General features: G+C 38.2%; 1 protein-coding gene across 3 annotated transcripts in view; it reads right to left on the bottom strand.

Annotated features, from left to right (window-relative positions):
• cdin1 (CDAN1 interacting nuclease 1) overlaps positions 1–24912 on the bottom strand; it is a 66648-nt gene extending 41736 nt beyond the window's left edge. For 2 of the 3 annotated variants that reach the window (XR_015761918.1, XM_088002391.1), the window contains exons 1-6: positions 24813–24912; positions 24441–24551; positions 11862–11907; positions 10064–10128; positions 9211–9271; positions 5205–5277 (exon numbers count right to left, since the gene is read on the bottom strand). Coding sequence is in view for 2 of the 3 variants with exons in the window: in XM_088002391.1 (XP_087858517.1) it covers positions 5205–5277; positions 9211–9271; positions 10064–10128; positions 11862–11907; positions 24441–24541 (346 nt within the window). In the remaining variant the exon portion in view is untranslated. The remainder of the gene's footprint in view (positions 1–5204; positions 5278–9210; positions 9272–10063; positions 10129–11861; positions 11908–24440; positions 24552–24812) is intronic. The other variant, XM_088002392.1, reaches the window with a different exon arrangement.
• Between the last annotated feature and the right edge of the window lie 1430 nt (positions 24913–26342).

Below are 26342 nucleotides of genomic sequence, written 5' to 3'. Positions count from 1 at the left end.
TAAAACATAGGGAAACCTCATTAAATGGCAACATTTGTTGAGGGAGGACCCTGATAAACAGTAACGGATGGCAGTTGTTATTGCCCTCGACACTGATGAGCTCCTCTGGAAGTTTGTTTATTAATTAAAAAACCCACTTCTTTCCATCGGGCGGGGCAGGTGGGGGGCAGCTACCCATGTTCGTTATATACCCCCCCACGCTCTCCCCCCTCCAAGCACAACCCACTGAGCTGTGGAGGGGCGCTCGTTCATCAAACTTCACGGAGCAAGGGGAGAGACAGGTTCTGATAATGTGCGCCGCTGAAGCTGATTTTCCATGATGAATCTCGGAGCATATAAATTGGCTAATATCTGAAAACATTTACAGATACTAGAGGAATTGACTACTTGTGGGACATGATGGATGAGGCTCTCCAACACTGGCCGACAGCTCCGCAAATCTCTGCGGCTGCCTAAAGCCCTCATTTGATTTTCCAATTTACTCCTTTTAAATTTATCCTCCCGCACTGAAAAAAAAAAAAAAAGCCCTGAAGATTGGAAGGAGGAAGAGAGTCAGAGATGCACAGGAAGGGGGGGGGGGCATGCTTTTTATTTTTTATTTTTTTTAAACTGGTGGTGTGTGGGTGTTAGATGATAATATGAGGTAGTATTCTCCTGTGCAGGAGGAACCCAGTCCCTGAAGAGGTTACTGGGGCAGAACTGATCTCCTTCCACCTGATTCTGCTTGATAGCAGTGAGATGAAACTTTACATTTCAATGTGTGTGTGGGTGTGTGTGTGTGTGTGCGTGTGTGCATGTGCAGTTGTAGTAATATTAGACCTAGGGAGGCTGTGCTACGAAGAGAGGCTTCCCAGGTCAGGCCATTAGACTGTGGCAAAGGCTGACTGGAGCTCCTATACAGAAAAGGAGTAATTAGTATACTTGTCAAGTGAAGTGCCATGGTGCTGCTTACCTCCCTCGCTCACACACGAGCGCATCCACACAGAGTTGCATTTGTGCCGACCGCTTCCCATTCTCACTAATGAAGAGCCCTTGCTCTCATTATTTGAAAAAAAGGCTGCAATTACACAAACACCAGCTCCCCACAGCGGAGGGGTGCGAGAGAGAAGAAAGGAGAGGTGCACTCGAAGAACAATAACAATCATGGTGAACGCTAAGAGATTTTCACTGGATAAAGCGGGAGTGCAATATTCAGCTCTCGGTGTGCTTTTTTTTTTTATCAGCAAAACACTGGAGCCATTATGAATTCTGTCAAGGAACTAAAAAGATCATGGCAGACACTAACATTCTCACAGTGTTAACATCAAACACGGGACATTTATAATGCTGCGTACAAGGCTTCTGTAAAGGAATGTGACAATAAATCTTAAAGGCAGCCGAATCACATAGTTACAAAACATGGAGTAGCAATCTAATCTGGAACTGGGCCTTGGGAAAATGGAAAAGGTCAAATAGCTCGCAAAATTGCCTCCTCAAAAAAAAAAGAAGAAAAAAAAAGTCTAAATCCAAAGGCACATCAGCTCCTGTCAAAAGAGGAATAGAAAGAAAGATGGAAAGATAGCAAGAGGAGGAAAAGGAGAGCATGAGCTCCCCCAGTTTGTCTGCTGGTGACTTAAGGGTTTTCTACAAATCCAGAAATACAATGTCAATAATGTGGTTAATGGGGTATTTCTGTTGCACAAAACAAAGTAAGCCGAGACGAGATATAACGATTATAACGTTTAAAAGATGTTCTGTCATCATTCTGCTCAATGGCATGCTTATTATATTTATATACCTAAATACATTATTAAAACTGTACCACAATATATCCTGATATTTATTACTATGACAACACAACTGATGATAAAAATATTAAAATGTATTCTTTCTGGCCAAAAACACTATCAGTTCACACAGTGTAAACGCTCATAAATATTGCTCTGAAAGTTATTAATGCATGCTGTGCTTCTTCACAACATACATTTGGTAGTGCTGCTGTTCGTTTAAGACGTACACAAAAATGACAATGTTTGATGATACTGTGGAGTATAAATCTGTCATTTGTTTGTGTCACGCAGAACTGATGATAAAAATAGCAGAAGTAACAACGCAGAGCAGTTTATGGGTTATTCAAATGTCAAAGTTGTCACCGGATGATGAGTTATGATCTAAATTTTTGGTTAACCATAAATTATAGACTGCAGTCTATCCATAGAGCCAATATTATTTCCTTTACTTAAGATTTTTTTTCTTCACATTGTTCAACTGATTCTAACATAACACAAATGTAGTATTAAAAAGGATTTAAAATGGCAATAAAAACATAAATTTTAAATAAAGCATTGCGTATTTTGCTCACTTTGAACTGCTCTGCACATTTTTAACCTGTTAAACTATAAACACAATCAGATTATTTTAATTCCCAAAATCAGAACGAAATAATGTCGCAATCATTGCTGATCTAATTTATTTTAAAGAATAAAAAAAAAAAAAAAAAGTTGAAGCGTCATCAATTTATTCCCCCAAATGTTTTTGCAACGAAACCCCACGAGGAGTTTTCAGGCATTCACTGGGATTTTCTCGACTGAGTGCACATGACCTTTCTCAGCCCAGGTGTCCAGTCCATTTTTGTGAGCCAAAAACATTATGGATGCTGATATTATATTCAATACACAATAAATCTGTTTTGAATATATTGATTCAGTCACGAGCGACATCAGATAGACTTTCATTCTGCGTGACTGATGCCCTTTCCAATACCTTGAGCTGCGAGGGGAAGGAGAGGCAGATTGTTGGTGGTGTCATCATGTTGAGGTGTGGTGGCATCTGCAGCTACTAGGCAGGAGGGGAGTGAGGGGGGCGCGGCAACAGCAGCCAGCAAGCAAAAACAAAACAAGGACGGTACAGAAAACAATTTAAAACTCTCTATTGATCCACTGCTGGTGATTGTACATATATTCTATAGTCCCAGAGGCCCCATTCCTGTTTCTCTTAAATGCAAGAGAAAAGAGTAAGGGAATAAAAACAACAACGGTGCTAGGCAAAGGCAAGCCACTCACCCAGTCGGGGGTAATGTCCCTTATATAGAAGTCTATTGATCTTTGCAGTGAGCCTGCCTGCCCTCCCTGCAGACTTCCACTAAAACGCAACACACACAAGCATATGCACGGTGAAATGCGGTCTGGGGATGGAGGGGGCATGACAGATATGCCTGCCAATAGCACTGAACCAACCTGTTAGCTAATCGCCAGCAAAGACAATTATCCTTGCATTGTTTCATGGTGGAAACACATTACTGGGGCCTAATATACTCAGAGGGAGATTCGACGATTTGGCCGCAGCCTATGTGGGAAGCAATTCATGTGGAAAGGCCGAGTGGGTCAAAGGGAGACTGCAGTGAAACTCAGTCAAAACAGAACCCCCTCCTGCATAGTCACTAGGTTAAAGAAGGCGACTGGGAAAAGGACGACATGAAAATATAAACTTTCCTAAATCGTTAATATCTATGCTCTAGGCAATAATAACAGAGGACAAAGTATTAAGCATAAACAAATTAAAAAGAATATACTGTTTGACAACCATCTAGTCCTACAAGAGACGCTCATTTATAACCTGCATAAGGTGAGTTTTACATTTCTTCATGTTCCTACCACAAACTTTTACACTGTGTATTGGGATTTCATGTGATAAACCAACATACAGTAAGTGTGTATAATTGTCAAGTAAAAAGAAAAGAGTACATTGTTTTGAACAAGTATGGCATGCATTCATATTCAAGTCAACACTTAGAACAAGCGTTTATGACAACGGCAGCAGAAAGTCTTTTGGAATATGTAGTAGGTTCGCATACTCTTTCCATTTTTGAGTAATGCTTAAGCGACGCTCCACATGATGTTCAAATCATGGGATTTCGTTCTGCAGATTAACTCCATAAACCTCTCTACCCAATTAAATTAAGCTACAAACACACACACTCCATTTATTCTTTAGGTAGTAACTGAAGGGAAATTTGGTTGTGCTACATTTTATTTAGATGTATTAAAACTTATCAGATTTTTACAGATTTTATTGAATATTATTAATTTTTTTCCCTCCCCCATCACAAAAAAAAACCAAACAAAAAACTCCAAATAAAATTTCTGTAAGTTGCACTTACTCCGAAAGACAGGTTTGGATACTTTTGCTAAACTCTGTGCTTCTATAAATAAACTACCATCCAGGATGTTTTATAAGCTCCATCATCCTCAGCAATTAAAGTATGCTTTTACAATATGGAGATGGACTGATGCAGAATGCCATTATGTGCGGCGACTAGCTCTCCTGGACGAACGCCCTGTTCTACAAGCTGCTCAGACTGGTATTTTGACAGGCAGTGGATAACATCGGGTCCAAAGCAATCACATCTTTGACTTTGACAAATGGCTGTGCTGCGGTGAAGTTGAAAATAACACACATCCAGTTTAATCTCTTTCTTGATTTAAATTGGAAGCACGACTTTTTTTGACATCACGCGGTTCTCTCAAAAGTATTGACTGCCCCGCAGACAAATGCAGCTAGTTGACGGAAAAACTGAAACAACGAGGAACTATATCGACATCATATTTTTAAGTTAGTAAAATAAAAGGAGAACGGGAAAAGGTTTTTATTTTTGCGCGACAAAAATTAGAGAAAAGCGGCAGAAACGACTATCAAGGAGATGAACAAACTTTACATCTGTATACGCATTTCTGGAAATTCTCTTCGACAAATTCAACAAAACATTTGCTCCTGGAGCTCTGCTCTCCTGTGGTGCTCCATCAGCACTGGCGGGCAACAGTTCGCCTTTTCTGTCACGGTTTTCTTCAACTCAAATTCCTAGGCGCACAGCGGTAGATACAGAAACAGGAAAGAGACGGTCCAGAATAAAAGGATGCAATCGGAGGTTAGGGTGAACAGAGAAATAATTCAGAAGTGTTAAAAAGAACACAGATGAGGCGAGGAAGCATTAATCCACGCGGCCGTGGAAAGCAGAGTGATTCTCCAAAGACTTAACTGCCATTCATGTGCCCCTGGACACGGCCACCACTAAATGTTGTCCATCTCTTATTAGAGTTGGACAGACTGAATATACGGCTGATAGACTGCACCTCTGACTCAAATGAAGAGAGGTTCAACAGACAAAGTCCTACAATCAAGACTAGACAGAAGACTGCCGGAGTGACAAATGGAAAGGTGTTACTCACGCATTCCGCCGTCCATGTCCTTAAGGAACCGATCCAGGATAATACGAGCCATCAGAGCAGGAGACAGATCCACCTTTGGACAAATTGCACAGCAAGAAAAAAAGAATGGAATAGATTTAGAAAGATTATGGTCTCAAAGGTGATTTATTACTATTTTAAAATAAAGGCAAACAGTATCTCATCATGCACCTTCAACTTGTTCCCATTTTACCAAATTACATATACAAACATTAGTTTTTTATTGGAATTTTCTATGGACAGCCCAACACAAAGTTGAGAGAAAACAATGTTTTTTTTATTTTAAATAAAAACCTAAAAAAAGTGGTGTGAATTTGGATTTGATTTAGGTCTTCACCAGCTCTGCACATCTGGACATTGACATTTTTGCCCGTTCCTAACAAAAAATAGCTTATGTTGCCATGACTACCAATTTCAAGTCATGTCATTGATTACAAATCATTTATTAATCAAAACTTGGAGCAAGTCTAAAACATGTTTATGCTTTGACTCAAATCAATACCAAGTTTTTATTTTTTCATAATGTCGTTTGTGCATCATTGTTCTCCCACAAACCTCTAAGGCCTTCCCAGTACAGATGGATTGATACTGGAATTAGGTCACACAGAAATTAACTTCATTTAGTTGTTAAGATGACTTCTGAAGGTCTCATTTGTGTTGGTATGTCACACACAACCTAAATAAAATAAACTGAAATTTGTCACAACAAACGTAAAAATGTTAAGGGGGTATGAATACTTTTGCGAGCCACTTTGAAGAAACTGCTAAACCTCAACGAAGATCTGGTTTGTGTGAAAAACATCAAAGTTGCACACATTCTGAAGTGCAAGGTTTTGTCAAAGAGGTTAAAAATTTCAGCGCTGACCTGACACCAGCTGTCTGTGTTTTAGTGATGTCATACATTATAATGATCTTAATGGCTCTAAATTATATTATTGTATTGCTAACCTTTGACCTAACTTTTGACAATCCCCTTGCAATCTGGTTTTTGAAACCCTTGCTTTGCAATAACCTTTCGAAAAAGAACAATAGCTTGACTGTTAGACAGCCGAGGCAGCTGCCTGAATCGCCTTAGCCTCCGTCAGAGACACATTCCCAGCCTCTCATCTTGTAAGGGAAAAAGCCGCACATGCTACATCCAGGCAAGAAAAACAACAGAGAGCTTTAATCATAGAATGATCACCGAGGCAAAACAGCAGCAACTAATAGGACACACCTCAGGGACAATGCGAATTGAGTCCCTAATGGGAAGAATAAAATCTATGGCTCTAGCACTCTTTGAACACGAAGACACCTTATAGGTGAGCGGTGTTTTGGTTTGAGTGATGAGAAGCCCCGACAGGTAGGAGAACACTAATGATTGATGCTGAAGGTCTCTACCAGACCATATTTTTATCTGCACACTGCATTCCATCAAATTTCAAACATTATCATTGCAGTGATCTGTTCACAAGAAAGAAGCATGTTGTTAAGGCAAACTTAATTAGACAAATACAGTTGAATGAATGAATAAAACATATATATATGAAATAGAGATGTCGGCTTTCCTTAAGCTGCAGTTGACCTTTATTTAAACATCGTATAGAGTACATACAAGTACAAACGCATTCAGTCTCCCCAGTGTGGAGGGAATTAAAACACTGCTTGGAGACCAGCTTGTTATAAAGCAACATTCTTACAGCCACTGAACATTTTTCCTCTTGTTAGCATAATTGGAGACCAAAAGTGAATTTGCACTCAGCTTGCTGCAGTGAACGGAGTGTTTCATCTTTCCTCAGATGCATTATGATAATGCTAGAGGCAGAGATCCTTCTGTCTAAACAATGTCTTTATACCCACTATGGCATTTGGTAACATTTCCATAATATTGCAAATAGGAGCTTGTAAAAATTCCTAACATGTCTGTTATAATTAGGGTGTGGCTTTGCGTCTTTATTAGGTCCCCTGATAAATTTTCTGCCTCTGTGTTTGCCACCCTAAACTGCAGCAGCCCTTTTTCTGGTGTTATTCGGATCATCTCTGCTTTGCTTCTCACCAGCCTTTCTTCCTTTTATTGGCCCTCCTGACCCCTCACACCGTTGGATAACAAGAAAGTTGCAGATTCTATGAAACTGACACATGAAAAATGGCAGCATTACTTCTGCCGGTTCAGCCTGAATAAGTACCACCTGATTAGTTCAGGTACTTGCATCTCCTTAATTTTCATATTAATCACAAGTCCGTCTCCATTCTCAAGCCAGTATTCTCCAGTTTAGGAGTTTAACATGTGTATAAGATTAACAGAACTCAAGAATCCAGCAAATAAAATAAAGATAGTTTAAAAAAAATACTCTCATCATTTATCCAAAAAAGCTAATGGCTGTCACATGAAGTCCTCCGCGAGTGCACCTGTACTAGAGCCTACGTGTAACATTTGCATAAAGATCCCCATAAAGCTTGAAAAACAGTGAGTTAAGATTCCCTTATTCATAGACTCTCTTCTGGAGACAAAATACCCATAAATAGCTTTCATCTCAGTTAATCTTTTTCCTCTTTTGAAGATATATTATCTCATAAAGACATGAAACTACATCAATTAGCAGTCTGGGAGGGTATGAGTGCTTGGTTTAAATGTTAAGTAGCATATTAAAATGACAGTTAAATGGTTCATAGACTGCTATCTATGTGCTTTCCAGGAGAAAAAAAATAATATTTCAATTAAGAAGAAAGAGACTAATAGCTGTTAACTTTCAGGGCTCCGATTAAAAAAAAAAAAAAAAAAAAAAAAAAAAAAAAAAGAAACCTCTACGTTGGAAGAACTAATAACATTAAGTTCTAAATTTAAATGATAAAATTGATTATATGGTTTATTTCAATGCAAAAATAAGAGGAGACTGAAAAAGGAAATGTACATTTAAGTTAGGCATGTGCTTTTATGAGTTTCTCATATTCTGGCCCTATTGAAATTCAGTAAAATACTATTTAAATACAACCTTGTATAAATAAAGTGGCTGCTTTAATCAAAAACCACAAAGTCAACAGTTATTCATATTGAAACAAAACGTAACAACTTAACAAAACAAAGAATTAACAACCACTAAATTTAAATGTTTATAGGTGCTTATTGTGCAGATTATTATACTGGGATATCACACCTTTTTGCTCCCCTACTATCTGTAAAATTATAGCCACCCCAACTACCCATTAGAAATCAGCTTCCAGAACTGTGGTTGTCCCCATTTTCTACCAAATACTTAAATTTGAAAATTAAGACTGGAAAGTAGCTTTCTTCAAGCCAGCTGGTTGGAAGTGTGCAGCAAAATGTGTGAAAGCGGAAATGCTGTGACAAAAATGTTAGCATTTTAAGCTACTAAATATTTAAAACACTGGTTCACAATGACACAATCATAAATGCAAGAATTAAAAACTGAAAATGCATAAAGTGTTTAATTCTTCTTCTTTAGTAACACTTTCACCAAAATGCTGCAACTGTTGCAACAACCCAACACTCCAGTGCAGAAATATATGTAGAATAAAAAGCTACTTAGAGTACTAATCTCTCCTAAAGGACAAAGTAAAAAATAAATTATATAGCCTAAGTAGAAGCCTATCCCACATCTACCATACAAATAACTTACAAATACTATTTTAAATGTGCAGACAACACTCAGCTTCTAAAGTAAACTACTACGTGATAAAGAGAGGGATGAACCACTGACCCTTTTCCTCACCTATCCACACTTTGTGGCACCTCTGTGTGAACTGCAATTTGGAAAATTACAAAATAAAACAAAACACTATTTTTACATCTGCCTAATGGAGCTTGAAGCTAATTACATTAGATAATTGGTAATGGAGAGAACCATTTTCCCAATTTTGATAATGACTAACAGACAAGGGGAGAAAATCTAAAAAGTGAATCAAAGACATCTTTATCCATTCATGCCAAGAGTATTAACTGAGTTTGTGTTTTAAAGATGCGTAAATAAGTTAAACTAAGTGTTGTTACCTCATTTGCCAACTCCAGCAGGACAGGAGCAGTGGGGCGAACCTTGGTTTCACTCAGATACCTTCATTATAACAAAAGAACAGCAGAAGTGGTTAAAAAAGGGAGAAAAAAAAACAGCTCACAAAGAAAGACAGCAGGGTAGAGGGGGCTAGATCAGGCTAGCCAAGACATGCTAATGTCCCTGATGACATTGCCCTGGGTGGCATATGGCAGGCTCAGTGCGGTTAAAACAGCACTGCTCAGAGGGCTTCAAATTTCCTTCAAGCCAGACAAGCATTTGATAGTTAGTTAACCCCTGCCGCCCAGAAAGCCTTTTTTCCCTTGCCAGCTAAAGCAGAAACTCCCCTCAGATCTCACCAAGATCATCTCTGAGGTTTGCTCCTCTAAGTGGATTAGAAGTGCATTATCCAGGCTTATTTTCTCCAGAACAATGGCTTAATAAGCTAGATAAAAGGCTAATTGCAATATGCAAAGAGGCTTTTCCTGTTGGAGACTTTTTTGTTGTTTTTTCAATTTAGCTACATTCATTGAATTACACATAATCATCCCATCATAAGCCTGCGTAAGGCAAATCTCTAATGTTTTTTCTCTGTTCTTAATATGACAGTGAGAACAGAACTGTGGCTTAGCAGGTGCAAGTAAGAGCAGGGAACGGATTCAGTGTAGCGATTTGTTTGGTTGGCTCATGATCCTGCATGTAACTGTGGCCAGATCTTTTCTCAGTCATAGAATGTCTGGATAAAGATAAACCCACAATTAGGAGAGAGAGAGAAAAAAATAAAGTAAATACAAATGGCAGAAACAAAAATAGGAAAGGAAGGCTTAGAATCAATTGAAATGTGTAGAATAATACCTTTGGTAGTATCGTTCCATAACATCTGGCACATGATGTCTTGACATTGTTCTTTTAGTTCGTTTCTGCCACAATAGAAATAAATCCAAGTTAATGTATTAATAAAACATAAATAAAATTTAAACATTGAAAAACGTTTTTTTTTTCTCCTCTGGTACAACTTACCCCATCAGCAACTAATTTATTTAATATTTGCATGTCAAGATTTACTCAGCACTATGGTTATTCACCAGCTATTTGATTTTTTTCCCCCACTGGTGGATAAATTATCTTTGGTATTAAGCTCCAGTTGTTTTTTTTTTTTTTTAGTTGGAAGGTCTCCTTACCATCACCCTCATCTTTTGCTCCATGCACATATTCTCTAGCTGGGTAAAGTAAGGACTCTGGCTGGGCCACTAACATTACCTATAGTGTGGAGACTCATATCTACTATCTCATATCTTGATCCAATTAAAATATTACTTTAAGCCTAAATCTGCCAGGAATATAATATTTGGTTTTAAATGTAGTTAAGTATTTCTGACTAATTGTGGAGATAAATAGTCCAAAATTCTCAAGTCCATGCTAATTAAAAATGATATTAGTTTCTGAACATTGTCTGTCAATCCATGCAATTTGGGGCTGGTCTAATTTGGTCCTGTTGACGATTTGTCAAAACTGGCTGTTGTTGGTAGACCACAGCATAAAATAAGTAGACAATAGAAAATTACATAAAATCTGAAGTTGTCACAGCAGCTTTGAAATATCCCTGCCTTTCAAACTGATGCAATGTCCTGTGGCGGATGGTTAAATTTCCATCCTAGCTATAAAAGTCACATACAAAATGGAGAAAGGATGAAATGACCAGATCTTTAATAATACATATTATCATTATTATTGGTAGTAGACATAATTCAACCCAACCAAAGCACCCCCACGTTAAGCCATACTCTTGCACTCTCTTCTGTGGGAGCAGTAATTTAATTTCAATAGGTTTACTGGAGGTCAAGGTGTGCCAAAGCAGCCTTGTTCAAACCTACGCCCTCCCTCCTCCTCCTCCTCCTCCTCTACCTGCTTCGCCCGAACCTTGTATTCATTTCCTCTTTTTCGATCAATCCCTGACATTATACACATACCGCACTCTGACATTTTCATGCAATTCAATTGCCATCCTTTGCGGAGAGGCACGAGGACAGGGGATAAAAGAGGAAGAGCATTGGTTAAAAACAACTTATTTAAAAGCTACCACACACGAAAAAAAAAAAAAATGTAATTCCACAGAGACGGGCAATGTGACTGACACCTGTCAGTGGGATGATAAATGACTCCATTTTCTGCCTGTGCTGCCTTCTGCCACTGGCGGCAGTGGCCATTTATCATCATCCGCTGTCAGCCGTGGAAAGCAGCAGTGACAGTGCGAGTCAGCAAACATTTAGCACACACAGCCGCACTACACAGGGAAATTATTATTGTCAGAATAATAATGGTTTAGCATAATTTATTACAGGTCCACCAAATAAGCAGGGGCTAGATGTTATTAGACAGATGGATGGGAAGGTTTGGCAGACATCCACCGAGGCTCAGGCAGGAAAAGGACCTCAACGTGAACGTGAAGTAGGAGAGGACAGAGGTGTGCGTGCGTGTGTGTGCGTGCATGTGTGTGTGTATGTTGGGGGGAATAAATGGGGTAGTGAGTGAGGGGAGGTGGGGGTCTTCCAAACCAATCAGAAAGCTGGCAGTTCAATTACAAAGAAATAAAGGGACATTCATCATTCAATTAGGCACCTGTCAGGGCTCACAAAGGAAGAAAACTTCTAACCTGGTACTCCAGGGAGAAGATGCTCAGAAGAGTGGACTGCGAGTGACTGGAACAAATAAAAGAAGGACAAAGTTAATTACCAGAGTGCATTGCACAGAGACAAAGGGAGAGGGGAGCTTCAAAGCTGGGGCCAGCTGCCCTGTAATCTAAAAGAACATGAAAACAAGTGTGGCAAAGTTGTTCCAGATGAACACCTCTGACAAAGAGTTCCTGCCATCATGACGTGGGGGGAGCTTGTGTGTGGTATGAGAGATGAGAGACACGAAGCCTGATTTTTGTTTCTATGCAAGTCCATCCTACACTCTTGTTTGGTTCTGTCATCAATATATGCAAAGCTGCACCCATATTAATCAGCTTATGTTGTTATAAATTGGACATCCACTCAGAGCCCATCTAAACACGCCTAATGTTGAGAGACATTTATCATATTTATGCAAATCATGTGAAGGGTTCTACAGCAGTTGTTGATAACAATCACACTCTCCCAGTTTACCCAATTTGCAAATTGGATGACCACAATGAGATTCTGTATTTGACTGCTGTGGCAGTGCATGCAGAGGCAGAAAATGTTCTTTTTTTAATATACAGTGTTAACATATGGACAACTCGGGAGTCATTCCCTGGAAACTGTTGGGCTTTGAGAACAGAAACTTTCACAGCAGGAAGCTGTGGATCTCAGGAGCCAGTCAGATCCATAACATTCATCTTCAGCTTCAGTCAATGTCAAACACCTGGCAAAGAGGCAAACCTGGGGAAAAAAAAGGAGCTGCAACTGGGACGCAGAGTCCCTCCAAAATCCCTTCACAACCCCCACAGCATCCGCTGAGTTGATGTTATTTACATGCATGGAAGATGCTCTTCTAATTGGCTGGTGCACACCTTCTCTGTGCATGTGCACAAAAGCAATTAATAATTTTACACATACATGTAAACAGCTTTGCAATTGTCCCCAGTGGTTTTTGGTAGCTGTGCAGTTTGGCTGAATTTAAAATGGCTTTATTTACCACTGATCATATTTAGACTGGACCCATCACACAGAGAACCCTCATCAGATACCAAGTTATGGAAAATCGCCAGGGACCGAAAAGTTTCATCTCAAGTACAAGATGGGAAAGCTCTCAGTAAAAGAACCTTCCAACTCAGTTTTAATTTCCAGTGACACTCAGGGATGCAGGGGCCACTGCAATTAAGTAGGCCATTAAATGGTCAACCGTCAACATGTGGACACTAACTGCAGCAAAAAAAAAAAAAAAAAAAAAAAAAAAACACACAACTCTCCCACATTCAAGCCTTGCACCTGAGTATTTCAGCAACATTACATTCCTTATTGTTGGCAGGGGACCAACCCGATTCCCCTGTCAGAATGCACATCTGTTAGGTTTTAAATGGATTACTCTTTTTAATGAGCATGATTACTGCTTAATTGCTAAATCTTTAACTTGAAAGGGACATTAACTGCTCTTAATATCCATGAAAACATATCCGTTCTAAAAACAATGAACTTTTTTGAAACATTAAATTGTTTTTGATAAAAAAAAAAAAAATGGTCCACAGGTGGGTCAAAAGAACCAAAAGCATTGTGCTACAACATAGAAATGGTGTGATGAAAATGTTCTGTTTCCTGTTTTCAAACCATTACTCTTCAAAATCTTAGCATACCTTAATACCAAAAATAAATAAACTAAACCCCACTGAAGTCAAATTGTTTCCTCAGTTTGACAAACATCATTCTGATTTGTTCACCTCCTTTCCTTATAACTCAAGATTACTGCATAAAAAACAGCAAAAACTTAAGATGATGCTAAATAATTTCCAAATGTTTTTCCTGATTAATTTAAAAAAAAAAATCTTACATAATTTTCAGGTGAAGTAATTCATAAGATTTTTGAGATGCTGAAAAATGAAATCCCTTTTAATATTAAGCTTTCTAGAAGACACCTAGAGGTTTTAGTTAAAAGCTGACAAGATGTGGAATTTCATTCTCCATTTTTTCTTTTCTTTACAAAAGAAAAGAAAAAAAAAACATCTGAGTAAAGAAAAAACTCACCACATGATGCTGCCACCTCCATGTTTTCCTGTTTTAGTGATGCACAGAACATTGAGCTAAAGGTTTCATGTTTTAGTCTAACCATGTTTCAATATTTTTTTAAGTCTCAAAAACCTGACTTTTATTTATTTATTTATTTATTTATTTATTTTTTACCAGTGGTGCATGCACTTGAGAGGCACAGTTTGTTATCTTCATTACACATGGCAAGAACAATCTGTAACACCCGTGAAGAATAGAAGACAATATTATTTCAGAGTTTGCTTAAAATATTTCTTATGGCAACACTTCATCAAATTCATTCAAATGAAAATTGACATTGCGAACGCTCTCTCTATCTTGTTAAATAATAAAACGGACAGAAACGGTTTTAAAAAGTCTTGAGACTTGCAGCGCATCCTCCCTATATTTTCAAGAAGGAAAATTTAGGATATAATGTGAACGTGGAAGAACAGAAGGTTGGTAGACAGAAGAGCAGTTAGGGAATCATTCACTTTCAACCTAATTACCCATCCTTACAACAGAAGACAGAGCATTAATATGCACTGGCACCAAAAATAGTGAAGCTGCAGATTAAATTAAAAACAATTAGGGACTTTCACTCTGTCATTGAGCCAGTGTGGGTGTCTGGTCAGTGCTTCAGGCTCTTTTAAGCTAGAACATCCACTAGTGAATCTGAAAAATTCCAAGTTAAAGCAATAGCTTAGTAGTATTTCCCTCTGCATTCACAGCGTAATAGACTCTCAAGCATAACAGGAGAAAAAATAAATAAATAAAAACACTGAAAAGCCTTGAAAATCCCATCAAGCTAATTAATAGGAGATGAGGGAAATTCAAGCCATCAATTATATTCAGAATCTTCCTATTTACAAATAATTAATTATAAACAATAGCTGTAATTTGGGTAATGAAAGCCACCTGGCTAATGGCATTGGTATCATATGCTGTGACAGTACTTAGCATTTGGTGGATCCGCATGCAGGGAGTGTGATACGGAGCAGCTCTTCAGGGCATGCAACTGTCTAATTGAGGCATTGTACATATTTTTTAAAATGGCACCGAAACAATTTTCAGAAGGCATAAACACGGACGAGAAGGTTAACTTATATGAAATACAAAATATTCTAATTTCACATTAATTGCTTTACTCATCTCCACATCTACATCTATTTTTTTTTAATTATAGTAAAGCTTTAATAAGCATTTAGGAGTCTCATTCAAGAAGTCCATGAAGCACTTACTTGCTTATAGATTAATATTTTATAAAGTGAAAACCAGCTTTATGGGGGTTAAAAAAAAAAAGTAAATATGCAAATGCTACTAATTACACATGCTGACAGGCAAAATGCTAACATCTGTTTCTCAGCAAAGTCGACAATCAGTAGCAGTGGAAAAAAATGTTGGCAAAAAAAATAAGAAAAATCTTTATGGATTAATGTATAACTGGGATATATTTTGACAAGAAACGACCACAAATCTCAGTGTGTGCTCCAAAGCTCCAAACAAATACTTGCACAATAGTCATGCTTGTTTACACTTCAAATTAGTTTTATATTTTGTTTTTCTAAAACAAATGTAAATTATCCTATGTATGAAAAAGGACTCAAAAATGACAGCAGATGTGCTTTTTGAAATCCTTAGTCGTTTATTTTTCATTCCTGAAGGAATAAAAAAATATCAGCAAAAGACATTCCTTACATTTTTGGCACTCGAGGTCAAATAAAGGCAACAGCATCATTTTAGATTGGAAAAACAAACAAAAAACTTTAACTGTACCACATTTATTTAGTGAGAAGGAAAAACTTCAAAGTTAAAACTGGTTGATACAAAATCACCAACACCACGATTAAACTGCTGTAAAATTACGCATAATTTACTTTTTATAAAGATTAGAGTATTCAGGAACTTTATTGTTAACTCAGCACTTCTTTACCTTAGCTACTCTTCAAAATAGGGAAGACAGAGAGCATGCAATTCAGGTAAGGCTGGACATAAATTGCACTATTTTTTTCAGTTGTGATCAGCTGCAGCTCAAACTGTATGATTACATTGGAGGTTTCAATAATTTACAGCTTATGAATTATGTTCTCACACTGTACGTGCGTTTACGTCATGTCATAGCTGAAAACGGCCAAAAAGAAAACAAACTGCACAGTTTAAGCCCAGCTTGAGGCAGATGTGTGTCGACCTTCATCACTTAATGGCAGCAATAAAACAGATACTTATCTAAAGATAATGCAAAACTACTTTCAAAAAGTTTAAAATAACTAGAACTGTGAGAAATAAAAACATTTGAAAAAGACCCAGGTTTATCTTTCCACTATGCACAATGAAGGAAACTACTTAGTAAAAATAAATGTCTTTTTAATGCTGTTCAACTGGGATGATGCAGCAATACAAGATAGATTTACTTTAGGCTTTTGCAAAATTTTTCCCCAGTAAGGCACTATAAGCTCACCTCAATACTACAATACAACCTTGTTCATCATCTTTCTCCAGAAAGTTACACAAACCTAAAGTCCTGAAGGGGACAAAGGATAGAAACAGTTTAAACACAGCTAGACAGAAGCATCTAATTGGCAAAAAAAAAAAAAAACACCCACCCAACCCAGACCTCTTCACTTCATTACGATCTTTAAAAATTCTGTCTGCTTCGGTGTCTGAGATGTCAGGATTGTTTAGTAATGGTGGTACAAAGAACGAAAAACATCCCCACAATCACCGCTGTAATTGTGATACCAAATGAAAGCTGCAGATATTCACAGCTCTTTCTGCGAGAAACATGCTAAATGTATTAGGGTTTGAAGTCGTTGCCATAATGCGATTGCTGTCAATGCTACTCCCGCAAAACTGGGGTGAGTGTCTATATTATCCATCAAGTCGACTTGCAAGTGTCCAATGGTCTGGCAAAGACGACTGCGCTGGCCAACCTCCTTTATTCTCCTTAAGCATATTAGCAGAACTTCGACAGTTCTGCGCAATTTATTATATTTTCTCACACCACTAAGATTCCTCTGGTAGAAGAACCTCACCACTGGTGTGAAAATGTCTGATTTAAAAATCAGGTTTTCCTGAATGACTGATCTATTTTGAGGATTTGGAATGAGAACTGCAAAGTTAAAGTGCTCAACATATATGCTGATATTATTTAAAGTTCACATTTCTCAAGTAAAAATTTATTTTTATTTTTACGTTACAGAGATGATAGGGTCCCCATCATCTCTGCAAACCACATCACATTTGACGAGGAGCTTCTTATCCCATTGTTTTCAGCTCAATGAGCCAAAAAGGCTTTACAATCTTTACGGTGTGCTTAGACAACATCCCAACGATATGAGAAGGAAGTGGCTGTTCCTGAACTTCCTAATCAAGTAATTGATTGCATCTATTATTCATGACCTCCTTAGCCTGACATGAAGTTGTAAACTCAGCACAGCTTCTCTCCTTTCTACATCCCTCCTCTTTGCTTACACTTCATCCTTCCCTCCACCCTTCCAACACTCATCTAACTACGTAAGGCTTTCGAATTAGTTTGCCAGCCTCTCAGGCTTCAAGGCTTGTGCCCCTCAGCCCCAACTGCCAGTTTGTGTTTTGTTCAACGTGAGCAGCCAGAAGTGTAGGGGCCACGCACTGCGAGCCGTAGAGCCTGGCCCCTGCAGGCTCTGCACTTGATCAGTGTCTGGGTAATGTTGTCGCCACTTCCAGCCAGCAAAATAGCAACGCGTCTCTACTTTTGTGAAGATTTAAAACGCAGAAGCAAGAAATAAATCAATTCCTGAGCAAGCACAATGATATGATGTTTAAAATCTTATAAGCTTATTTTCTGGGGTGATTAATAAGTTCCAAGTGAGTGAATGAAATGTAAAGATTTACATCCATCGTTGTGGAAATTGTACGAAAAAAAAGTCATACACGAATGTGATCGAATAAAGCTAATTTTAAAGACTCAATCAATTGGGAGTGAGAGAAAAAAGGTAATATTTCTGACAAGTGACATGTGAGTCATAAAGAAGAAAAAACTTGTAAGTTAAACATCAAAGAAAACCACATATGTCAGCAGTCAAGAAAAATTTGAAGTTTCTCTACTAGTTTTTCAGACATGGTTGAGAACCTGGCTATCGCTGGGTTAATTTACACAAAGTGTTTAAAGATAATGTGAACAAATAAACGTTTAAAACTGAAACTGCTTCATCAACTTCTACTTTTTAAGGGACTTTTTTTTCCCAGAGCTATAAATGCTTTTTTCCCCCCATAAAATATGGATAATCTATTGGATTTAAAACTACTATCAAAAAAAGAATAGAAAAGAAATATCCCTTAATCTCCCACAGTGGGAAAAGTCAGGTGTTACAGCAGCCGAAAGTCTGGATCTTGCAGCACTTTTTTTTCCTCTTTTAGGTGTTATGAAAATAATAATAAAAAAAAAAATCATTCGACCAATGGAAATTGGTATTGACCAGGGAAACTGATCGGTGCATCTCCAGTCAAAGTTACAGGTTTTATCCAGAAAACATGTAATCACGATAGTATTAATATTGTCATTTCAATATACAGGAACTAAGTTTGTTCATACTCTTCTTTCACCACACTCTCCACACCACTCTTCATTGAAAAATGTACACCAAGTGAGGCCATAAAGAGCAGAAAAAGCCTGTCCAAGAGGCCACATGCATTACTGGCATCCAGGATTTGCATGCACTTTAAATACATCTGACATAATATCTCTCCTAAGCAGTCCTTCACAATTGTCATACTGCAACATTAAGATGACGACAGCAGTCTAGTTCAAGTCGAAATGATGGAATAAACATTCCAGGGTTCTCTTCAGGCTTTAAATTAAACTGATTATGTATAAGTCTTGTGAATTTTAACAAACTCTGGTGGTTACTAAATCCTCAGATTCGATATGCATGTAAAAGGCATGAGACGTAATCAGAGATGAAAAAGTCTGATTTTCACTTTGTCTCTGAACAATAATCGGCAATCGGTCTTTAATAGAAAAAAATTCCTCTTATTGTATTTGTAATGGTTTACCATTCAATCGAAGATCAAACAGCACCTTTTCCCCCATGTTTTTTAGTTAAAATTTTTTTTAAATAATAATTAGCAAGTCACACCTCAAAGATAACAAAAAAAAAATCAGTATTAACCAGGAGAAGCCTGATCAGTACAACTCCAGACTGTATCACAGATTATGCAATCCAGACTTTTGTCAGGATTTATAGTAAACTAGATATGTACAGATCTTGCCAGATTAACACACCACCCCTTTTACTATACCTACAGATTTCGCCTGAATTAAATGGACAAAGAAATTCTACTTCCATTCAAAATAACCAAGTGACTAAGCCCCTCTATGGCTGCGATATTACCATCAAAACAGTGTCTGCAGCCAAGAAATCAACATATCAATGGCACATGCCAAAACAACCCTGCCCCGCACTTTCCCTCCAAAGATCATGGCAGATAAACCCCGAATCAGGGAGAAATTAACAAATGCTTGACATTTGCTCAACATCCATTATTCTGACACTTCTTCAGAATTTCAAAAGGCTGAACGCATGCTTAATCAACATTCATATTCCCAGAGCGAGCTCCAGCACCATATTGCAGCCCGCCTCAGCGCTGATGAAAACGGCACATTAGGGCCCGATTCGAAAAGCGTTCAGGGCCTCCTCACTGGGGAGCTGTGTGTAAATGTGTGTGTGTGTGTGAGCGAGAACGTTTGGAGGGGAGGGATGCTTCACTTTACTGTTTAAGCCTTTTTTCCAAAAACAGGGAAATCTGCAATGTTTTTCACTTCTGTTACCGTGAAAGGAAAATTTAAAAAGGTGTTTGTGCGTGAATTGTGAGTGCTTGTGTGCGGAGGTGAGGGTGGAAGGGGGGGGGGGGTAATCATTACGTCCAAATTCATTCATAATAGCACAGAAGGACACAGAGGACTCTCACTTACCCTCCCTCTCCATCTTACCCTCCTTGCACTGACGCTCTCTGGGGACAAGTGGTGGAAGGACTGGGGGTCCCCTCTGGACCTGAGGGAAGTCAGGCAAAGCCTCAGAGGGAGGCTCATCATTTCCAATTCTAATATGAGGACCTGATGGGACTGATGTCACAGCACTGCGTTCACCGGCCTGCTGCCTAGCCACAGTCCAGAAACTAGACAGGACATCAGGGCTGGCTACGAGGAGGGCAGGAAAGACGGAGTGAGAACGGGAGGGGTTGATATTTGCATGCCCCACCATTGTGAGTGGGGGTAAAAAGTGACAGCACCGTGTCCAATTGTTTTCCCCTCAGAGCAGCTCGGCCCCAGCAAGAGAGGCCGGGCTGACAGATGACTCCCAACATCTGTGTTATGCAGCCGTTACAGATGAGGGACTCCACATCGCAGTCGTCCTCTCTCTGTCTGTCTATGGGACACTCCCTCTCTCCTCCCACTATCGCTTTTCAGGGAAGAGCTAAAAGACTGGCAGACCATCCATGGAAATTACCTTGAAATGGTCTATAACAATCATCTTGTTCAAAGTTTAAATTTTCTTCCCTTTGAGCCTCCAATCAAAAGCAATGACTGTGAAATGGGTTTGAACTCAACTTGAGCATAATAAGAAGAACCGTTATTATTATTCTTTTATGCCAAGGGACACTTCACTAGATTTATTTCAATACAAAAAAAATCCAATTAAGAGTTACATTTTTCAAACAAAATAAATGTATACAGATTGCAACATCTCAAATACAAAGATGTTATACAGCACTCCATTTAAATGTGTGAGTTGCAGGAGGAAAGTACACAGAAGTTAATTCCAGCGGAGTAACACTGGTGCACATTTTTAGGCTTCGGCGAGATCCAAGTTTTACATCAAAGTTTTAAAAACTTGCTCTACAACTTTGTTTTTACAGCTGAAATTACTTTTACACTCGTTGCAGCATATAGCTTGTTGGCTAGCCGCAAGGTGCCTACTGCATCTTCTCCATCGCCAAAATGCAATGAAATGTAGTTGTTAAAGCAGGTAATAGCTGTAATACATTGTCATAGCAGCAGTTAGAAATACTACTGCTGCTTTGTTTCAAATAAATGCAATTACATCATGTTAAACTCTTATAAAGTGTTATGTTAATAAGACTAATTTATGTGTATTGATGCAAAAAAAAGTCTGGATCTGAAAAATATAAAACCCTGCACTACATAGGATGGGACGGTGATATTATTTCTCACCAACAAAAAAACACCTTAACTGACTGGACACATTTTTTCTCCTACTCTTTAATTTAATCATACTGTAATCATCATATCCTTTCAATTCCGGCTTGCCAGAATCCTAATAAGAAACAAACAATTTGCTGATACTGTTATTTCTTACACTGCATTATCACATTTTTTGTATTGCAAATCACTGAATGCCATGATTTAATGCCTTAATACCTGCCCACTATAACCAAACTATTCTTTTGCCCATCATTTTATTGCAGGGTTGTCCACAACAAACCGCCAGCTCACTCCCCTCATCCCCCCCGGCCAATATTTACGCAGTGGCAGGGCTCCCACACGGTCCGAAGGGACAGGAGGGGGTGTGGGGCGCGGGGCGGCTGACTGCTGTGCCTGAGCGCATGCTAAGAGATGATGGATGGCCTAGTCGATATGTTGTGTCTTAAGAGCCTGATTTCCTGCCAGTCCAATCACTAACCCTCCAGAGCCCGGCTCAGCTGATTGGACAACCAGAATAATTTCGCAGGCTGTGAAAACACTGCTGCCGTGCCTGTCTGTCAGGCCCGGTGACGAGACTCAGGGATTTTACGGAGCAAGGGCCTCCCAAGGATTGGTTATGGTGAACGAAATAATAACAATAACCAGCAAGACTAAACAAAGAGGCAAGCACCTCTGGGAGAAAAAGACTGCGCAGAATTACTGTAGCCAAAACTGTCCAATATTTTACTTTCATCATTGCACCCAGCAGCAATGCAGTTATAAAAAAAAAAAAAAAAAAAGGTATTTGGACAGTTAAATGGCTCAGGAAATAAAATGAAAAAGCAGAAAAACAATAAGAAGTCTCCAACTGTTGTTGCCTAAACAAGCACAATGCTGGATGCACTTTATACACATGACATTCTGTAAAACGCTGACAGAGAGGGAACAAAGGCAGAGTGAAGCTGCGCCGAATCCCCTTTGGGGAGCTGATACTTTCTTCTAGATTGGTGATTAGGACACAATGGAAGTAGGAAGCTCCAAATACATGCGACTTTGTAAGTGACCTCAACGGGATCAGCCGTGGTGTCCTGGTGGCCTTGGGGGATTACACATGTTACATTCAATAAAGTGAGGGCCCTCAGTGTCAAGGAGAAAGGCAAACACAACCATTAACCTCTCTCTTCGATTTCTGGATGCACAAGCGCTGCATGGCAAAACACCGCCTAATGCTAGGGCGGAAGCTAAAGCAGAAACCTGCGTGGAATTAAAGAGTGATCATAGAGACTACATTTAATGGGATTATAAATGTTTAACGGGTCTAAATTAGACATATAAAAGGGTGTGTAAACAAAATACAGACATGCAGCATGATCTCACACCAAAAAAAAAAAAAATGAATCCAACCTTTAACCCGAGTGCATTTATTCAGTCATAATAAATTTGCAAGAGAAAAAAAAAAATTCTCTCCATAATTATTGGTTCCCCCGCTGTCAATGATGTAACTCCTCCCCTCTTAGATAGGACACCACCTCCTCTTCTATGCAATTTCTCAAAGATGGAGCAAACAGATCTTTGATCGTTCCTCTTTACATAATCACATAATCTCCTTCAGCTCTCCTAACAGATTTTCTTGAGGATTTTCACCATACCTTACACTGCGCATGAGATGGGTTTTTTTTTTTAAACATGTTTATCTTTTTTGCCTATTGCAAACCTATATAAAGTATATGACGAAACCACACAGTTCCAGTGAAAGGCCCACTCAGTTGGCAAGCAGATAGCGTGGCATGGCAGTGTTTACAGCTAAATTGCACTGAGGAAAATGGTTGGTGACCAGAGTTGGCCAGGAACCATTTTTTATTTAGAATGAATACGGGAAATGGGAAGATCATTCATGTTCTAAACTATAGGATAGAAAAGGGGGTATGATTACATAAGTCAAATTTCGTCATACTCCTTTTCAGGAGTCATAGTCACCGAACAAGTAGTGTATTTGCATGTATTTGAGTTGGCATCTTTGGTAATAGGGTACTGTGTTTACACTTAGAAAATATGAAAGTTTTATTTTTATTATGTTTTGTTGACGAAATGTCTGTCTGAATAAATAAATAAATAAAACGTCATCGTCATCATAATATGTAGCTATTTGAGCTCCAATTAAATCCAAGCCAGATCTCAAAAGTCAATCGTTAAACATACTAAGCAACCAGGTCACAACACACTGTGTGGATGTTTATACTCAAGTGAGATGTAGCAAATTTAACCATTATTAGTAGCTTTAAGGTTTTTAAAAAATAAAGTCTAGGAGAGATGTAGGAAAGTATTAAAATTTTAACTTTACAAATCTTAGGATATGCCAAGACAAATCTGAATTTTATCCAAGGCTTAGAGAGCCTTGGATATGCAGAACACTGTTACCTGCAGGTAACAGGAAGGCTTTCGTAGCACAGCAAAGTTTTTTTGTCTTTAGAGAGTTCTGTGAAATACTGCTGTATTTTTTTCTGTGCTTGTAGGCTGACAACAGTTCCCAGTTAGAAATCCAGCAAAAAGAGTTTAAACACAGAACAATCAATGGCAGAAATGCCTGCAGCATCTATGAAGCGATGGGAAAATTGCATGTATAAACTACTTCTGACTAATTCTGTCATAGAGTACTGTACAATCTCTATTTGTAAATATGTTCCTTTAGAAATTAAACCCATATAATGCAAAGAAATAAATTGTTTTTGGGCTATACTTTGCAAATTGTAGTCATAACGACAACAGTTAATACATTTCTGTGTTTTTCTAGACTTGAAGTTAGAAAAACTAAAAATGATAGTTGTGGTGAACTACACGTGACCCAAGGAAATTCTTCTTTGGGTCTCATACAATCTTGATCTGACCCTAGACTAAGATGCTGCTCTGTGTTGTTTACCTGCCAGTGAGTTTTGCAGATTTTTTATTTTTATTAAAACCTTTAACGTCATGTTGTTTATCTAGTCTAGATCCCCCCGAGTCTTATCATTTCTATAGTTGCTTATAACCTAAGAGCTTATAAGAAAGTTCCTATAAACTCTGTTGAACTTTAAAAACACGATAAAAACATTTACAAAGGCATTGCTCCAGCTAACATGATTTATCCCTAATAAATATACTCAAATTAAAGGCCTGGGCTATACAGTGTGAGAGAAAGCTGCTGCAACAAACTACATTTGAATTACTTATGTCATGGCTGTCAATCGATTTGACTGTTTCCTCAGTGTGTAAAGGTATGTGGTTTTAATTTAATCATTATTTGTATGTCAAAGGAAACACAAAAGCAATAATAAAAGAAAAAAAAATGAAATATAGCATAGCGTGTACTCACTGAGGATATCTGTCTTTCAGCATCTTCATACATTGCCGAGTAGGTCTCAGCTGTTCAGTCCACCTCGCTATTTCTTTATACTCTGCACGGGACAGCCTCATCCTTCGCCTTCTACCATATGTATAAACACAAAGAACAGAGAAATTAGATTTATTCAGTCGGGAGCCTGGTGTTAGGAGGAAAACAGACACTTGTCAGACCCAGCTGAGCTGCTAACCGCAGTTAGCTTCATACTTTCGTCACGCACCAAAGTAAATGCCTCCCTCAGACATTTCCTGCCATCTGTGTAGAGTTATCACACTTCTCATGAATACGGCATGCAAGAAACAAAACTACCCCAGCAGTTTAGTAACAGGTAAAGTGTTTATTTACCTTCAATTCCTGCTGCCTGGGGGACAACCTCGAATAGCTTCTTCCCGCTAGGAAGTTGAAGCAAATGCGTTTTTGTGAAAAGTGAGCTGATTGGCTCATCCGTCCCGGATCCCAGTAAACCGCTGGATGATTGGCTACTTCACAGTAATGGGCGGTGTAAATCTTAATGGATTCAGAGTCTCTCTGCAGTTGCATTCGTGGGGCAATAATACTCCCATTTAATAAACCAGGGAAAGATCCTATCAGTCCAAATAACTACAGACCAATAGCTTTAACTTCGCACCTAAGTAAATGGATGGAGAAAATAATAGTCAGTAGACTAGGATATGTTCTTGAGCATAAAAAACTAATAAATGAATACCAGTGTGGCTTTAGAACAGGGAGATCAACAATGGATGCTCTAACTAGAGTATGTAATGATATAGAGAAAGCTTTAAAAATGAAGGAGGTAATGATTATAGTATTTTTTGATATTGAAAAAGCATATGATTCATTATGGAGAGAAGGATTACTTATAAAAATTAATCAAATGGGGATAAAGGGGAAAATGTATAATTGGATAGCAAATTTTTTGCTAAATAGAAAAATAAGAGTTAAGGTTGGAAATGATTACTCAAAAGAGTTCAATGTGGAAAATGGGATACCTCAAGGTAGTGCAATCAGTCCAATATTATTTAATATAATGATTAATGATATTTTTTCTGATACCGATAAAGGTATAAAATCTGCACTGTATGCAGATGATGGAGCCATATGGATAAGGGGGAAAAATGTAAAATATGTAGTTGAAAAAATTAAAAAGGCAATTAATAAAGTGGAAAAATGGTCATATGAATGGGGTTTTAAATTATCAGCAAGCAAATCTTGTTTTATGGTTGTTACAAACAAAAGAAATATTGATACAGGAACAATAACGTTATACGGACAGCCTTTGGAAAGGGTTAAAGAATTTAAATACCTAGGATTATGGTTAGATAGTTCTTATACATGGAAAACACATATAGGAAACTTGGAAACTAAATGTAAGAAAGTTATAAACTTACTAAAGGCTGTGGCTGGAAATAACTGGGGTGCAGACAGACAGTCATTATTAAACATATATAGGGGTCTTATGAGATCAATAATTGACTATGGCAGTTTTATATATGGAGCAGCAGCTAAAACAACACTGCAAAAGATGGATAGACTACAGAGTAGGGCGTTACGTATATGTACAGGAGTAGTGAAAACAACACCTATTAATGCTCTCTTAATAGAGACTGGAGAGACCCCACTGGAAATGAGAAGAATAAAATTAGCTTTAGTTTATTGGATGAAAATTAAAAGTAATGAAGAAGAAAAAGTAACATCAATTATATTACAAAACTGTTGGGAATATGCAAAGTTCAAAAGTAATGGATTTGGATGGATGATAAGTAAATGGACCAAATTGTATGGATTAGAGGATAAGAAAATAGCCCAGATTAATCCAATTAGTGTTATTCCTCCATGGCTATTTCCTGAGGTAAATGTAGACATGATACTTCTTAA

This window comes from Poecilia mexicana, unplaced genomic scaffold, assembly GCF_051168715.1.
Source record: "Poecilia mexicana isolate PSO_F unplaced genomic scaffold, ASM5116871v1 scaffold_22, whole genome shotgun sequence".
Classification (NCBI taxonomy): domain Eukaryota; kingdom Metazoa; phylum Chordata; class Actinopteri; order Cyprinodontiformes; family Poeciliidae; genus Poecilia; species Poecilia mexicana.
Note: the sequence above shows the minus strand (reverse complement) of the source record. Positions and strands in the feature narration are given on the sequence as shown.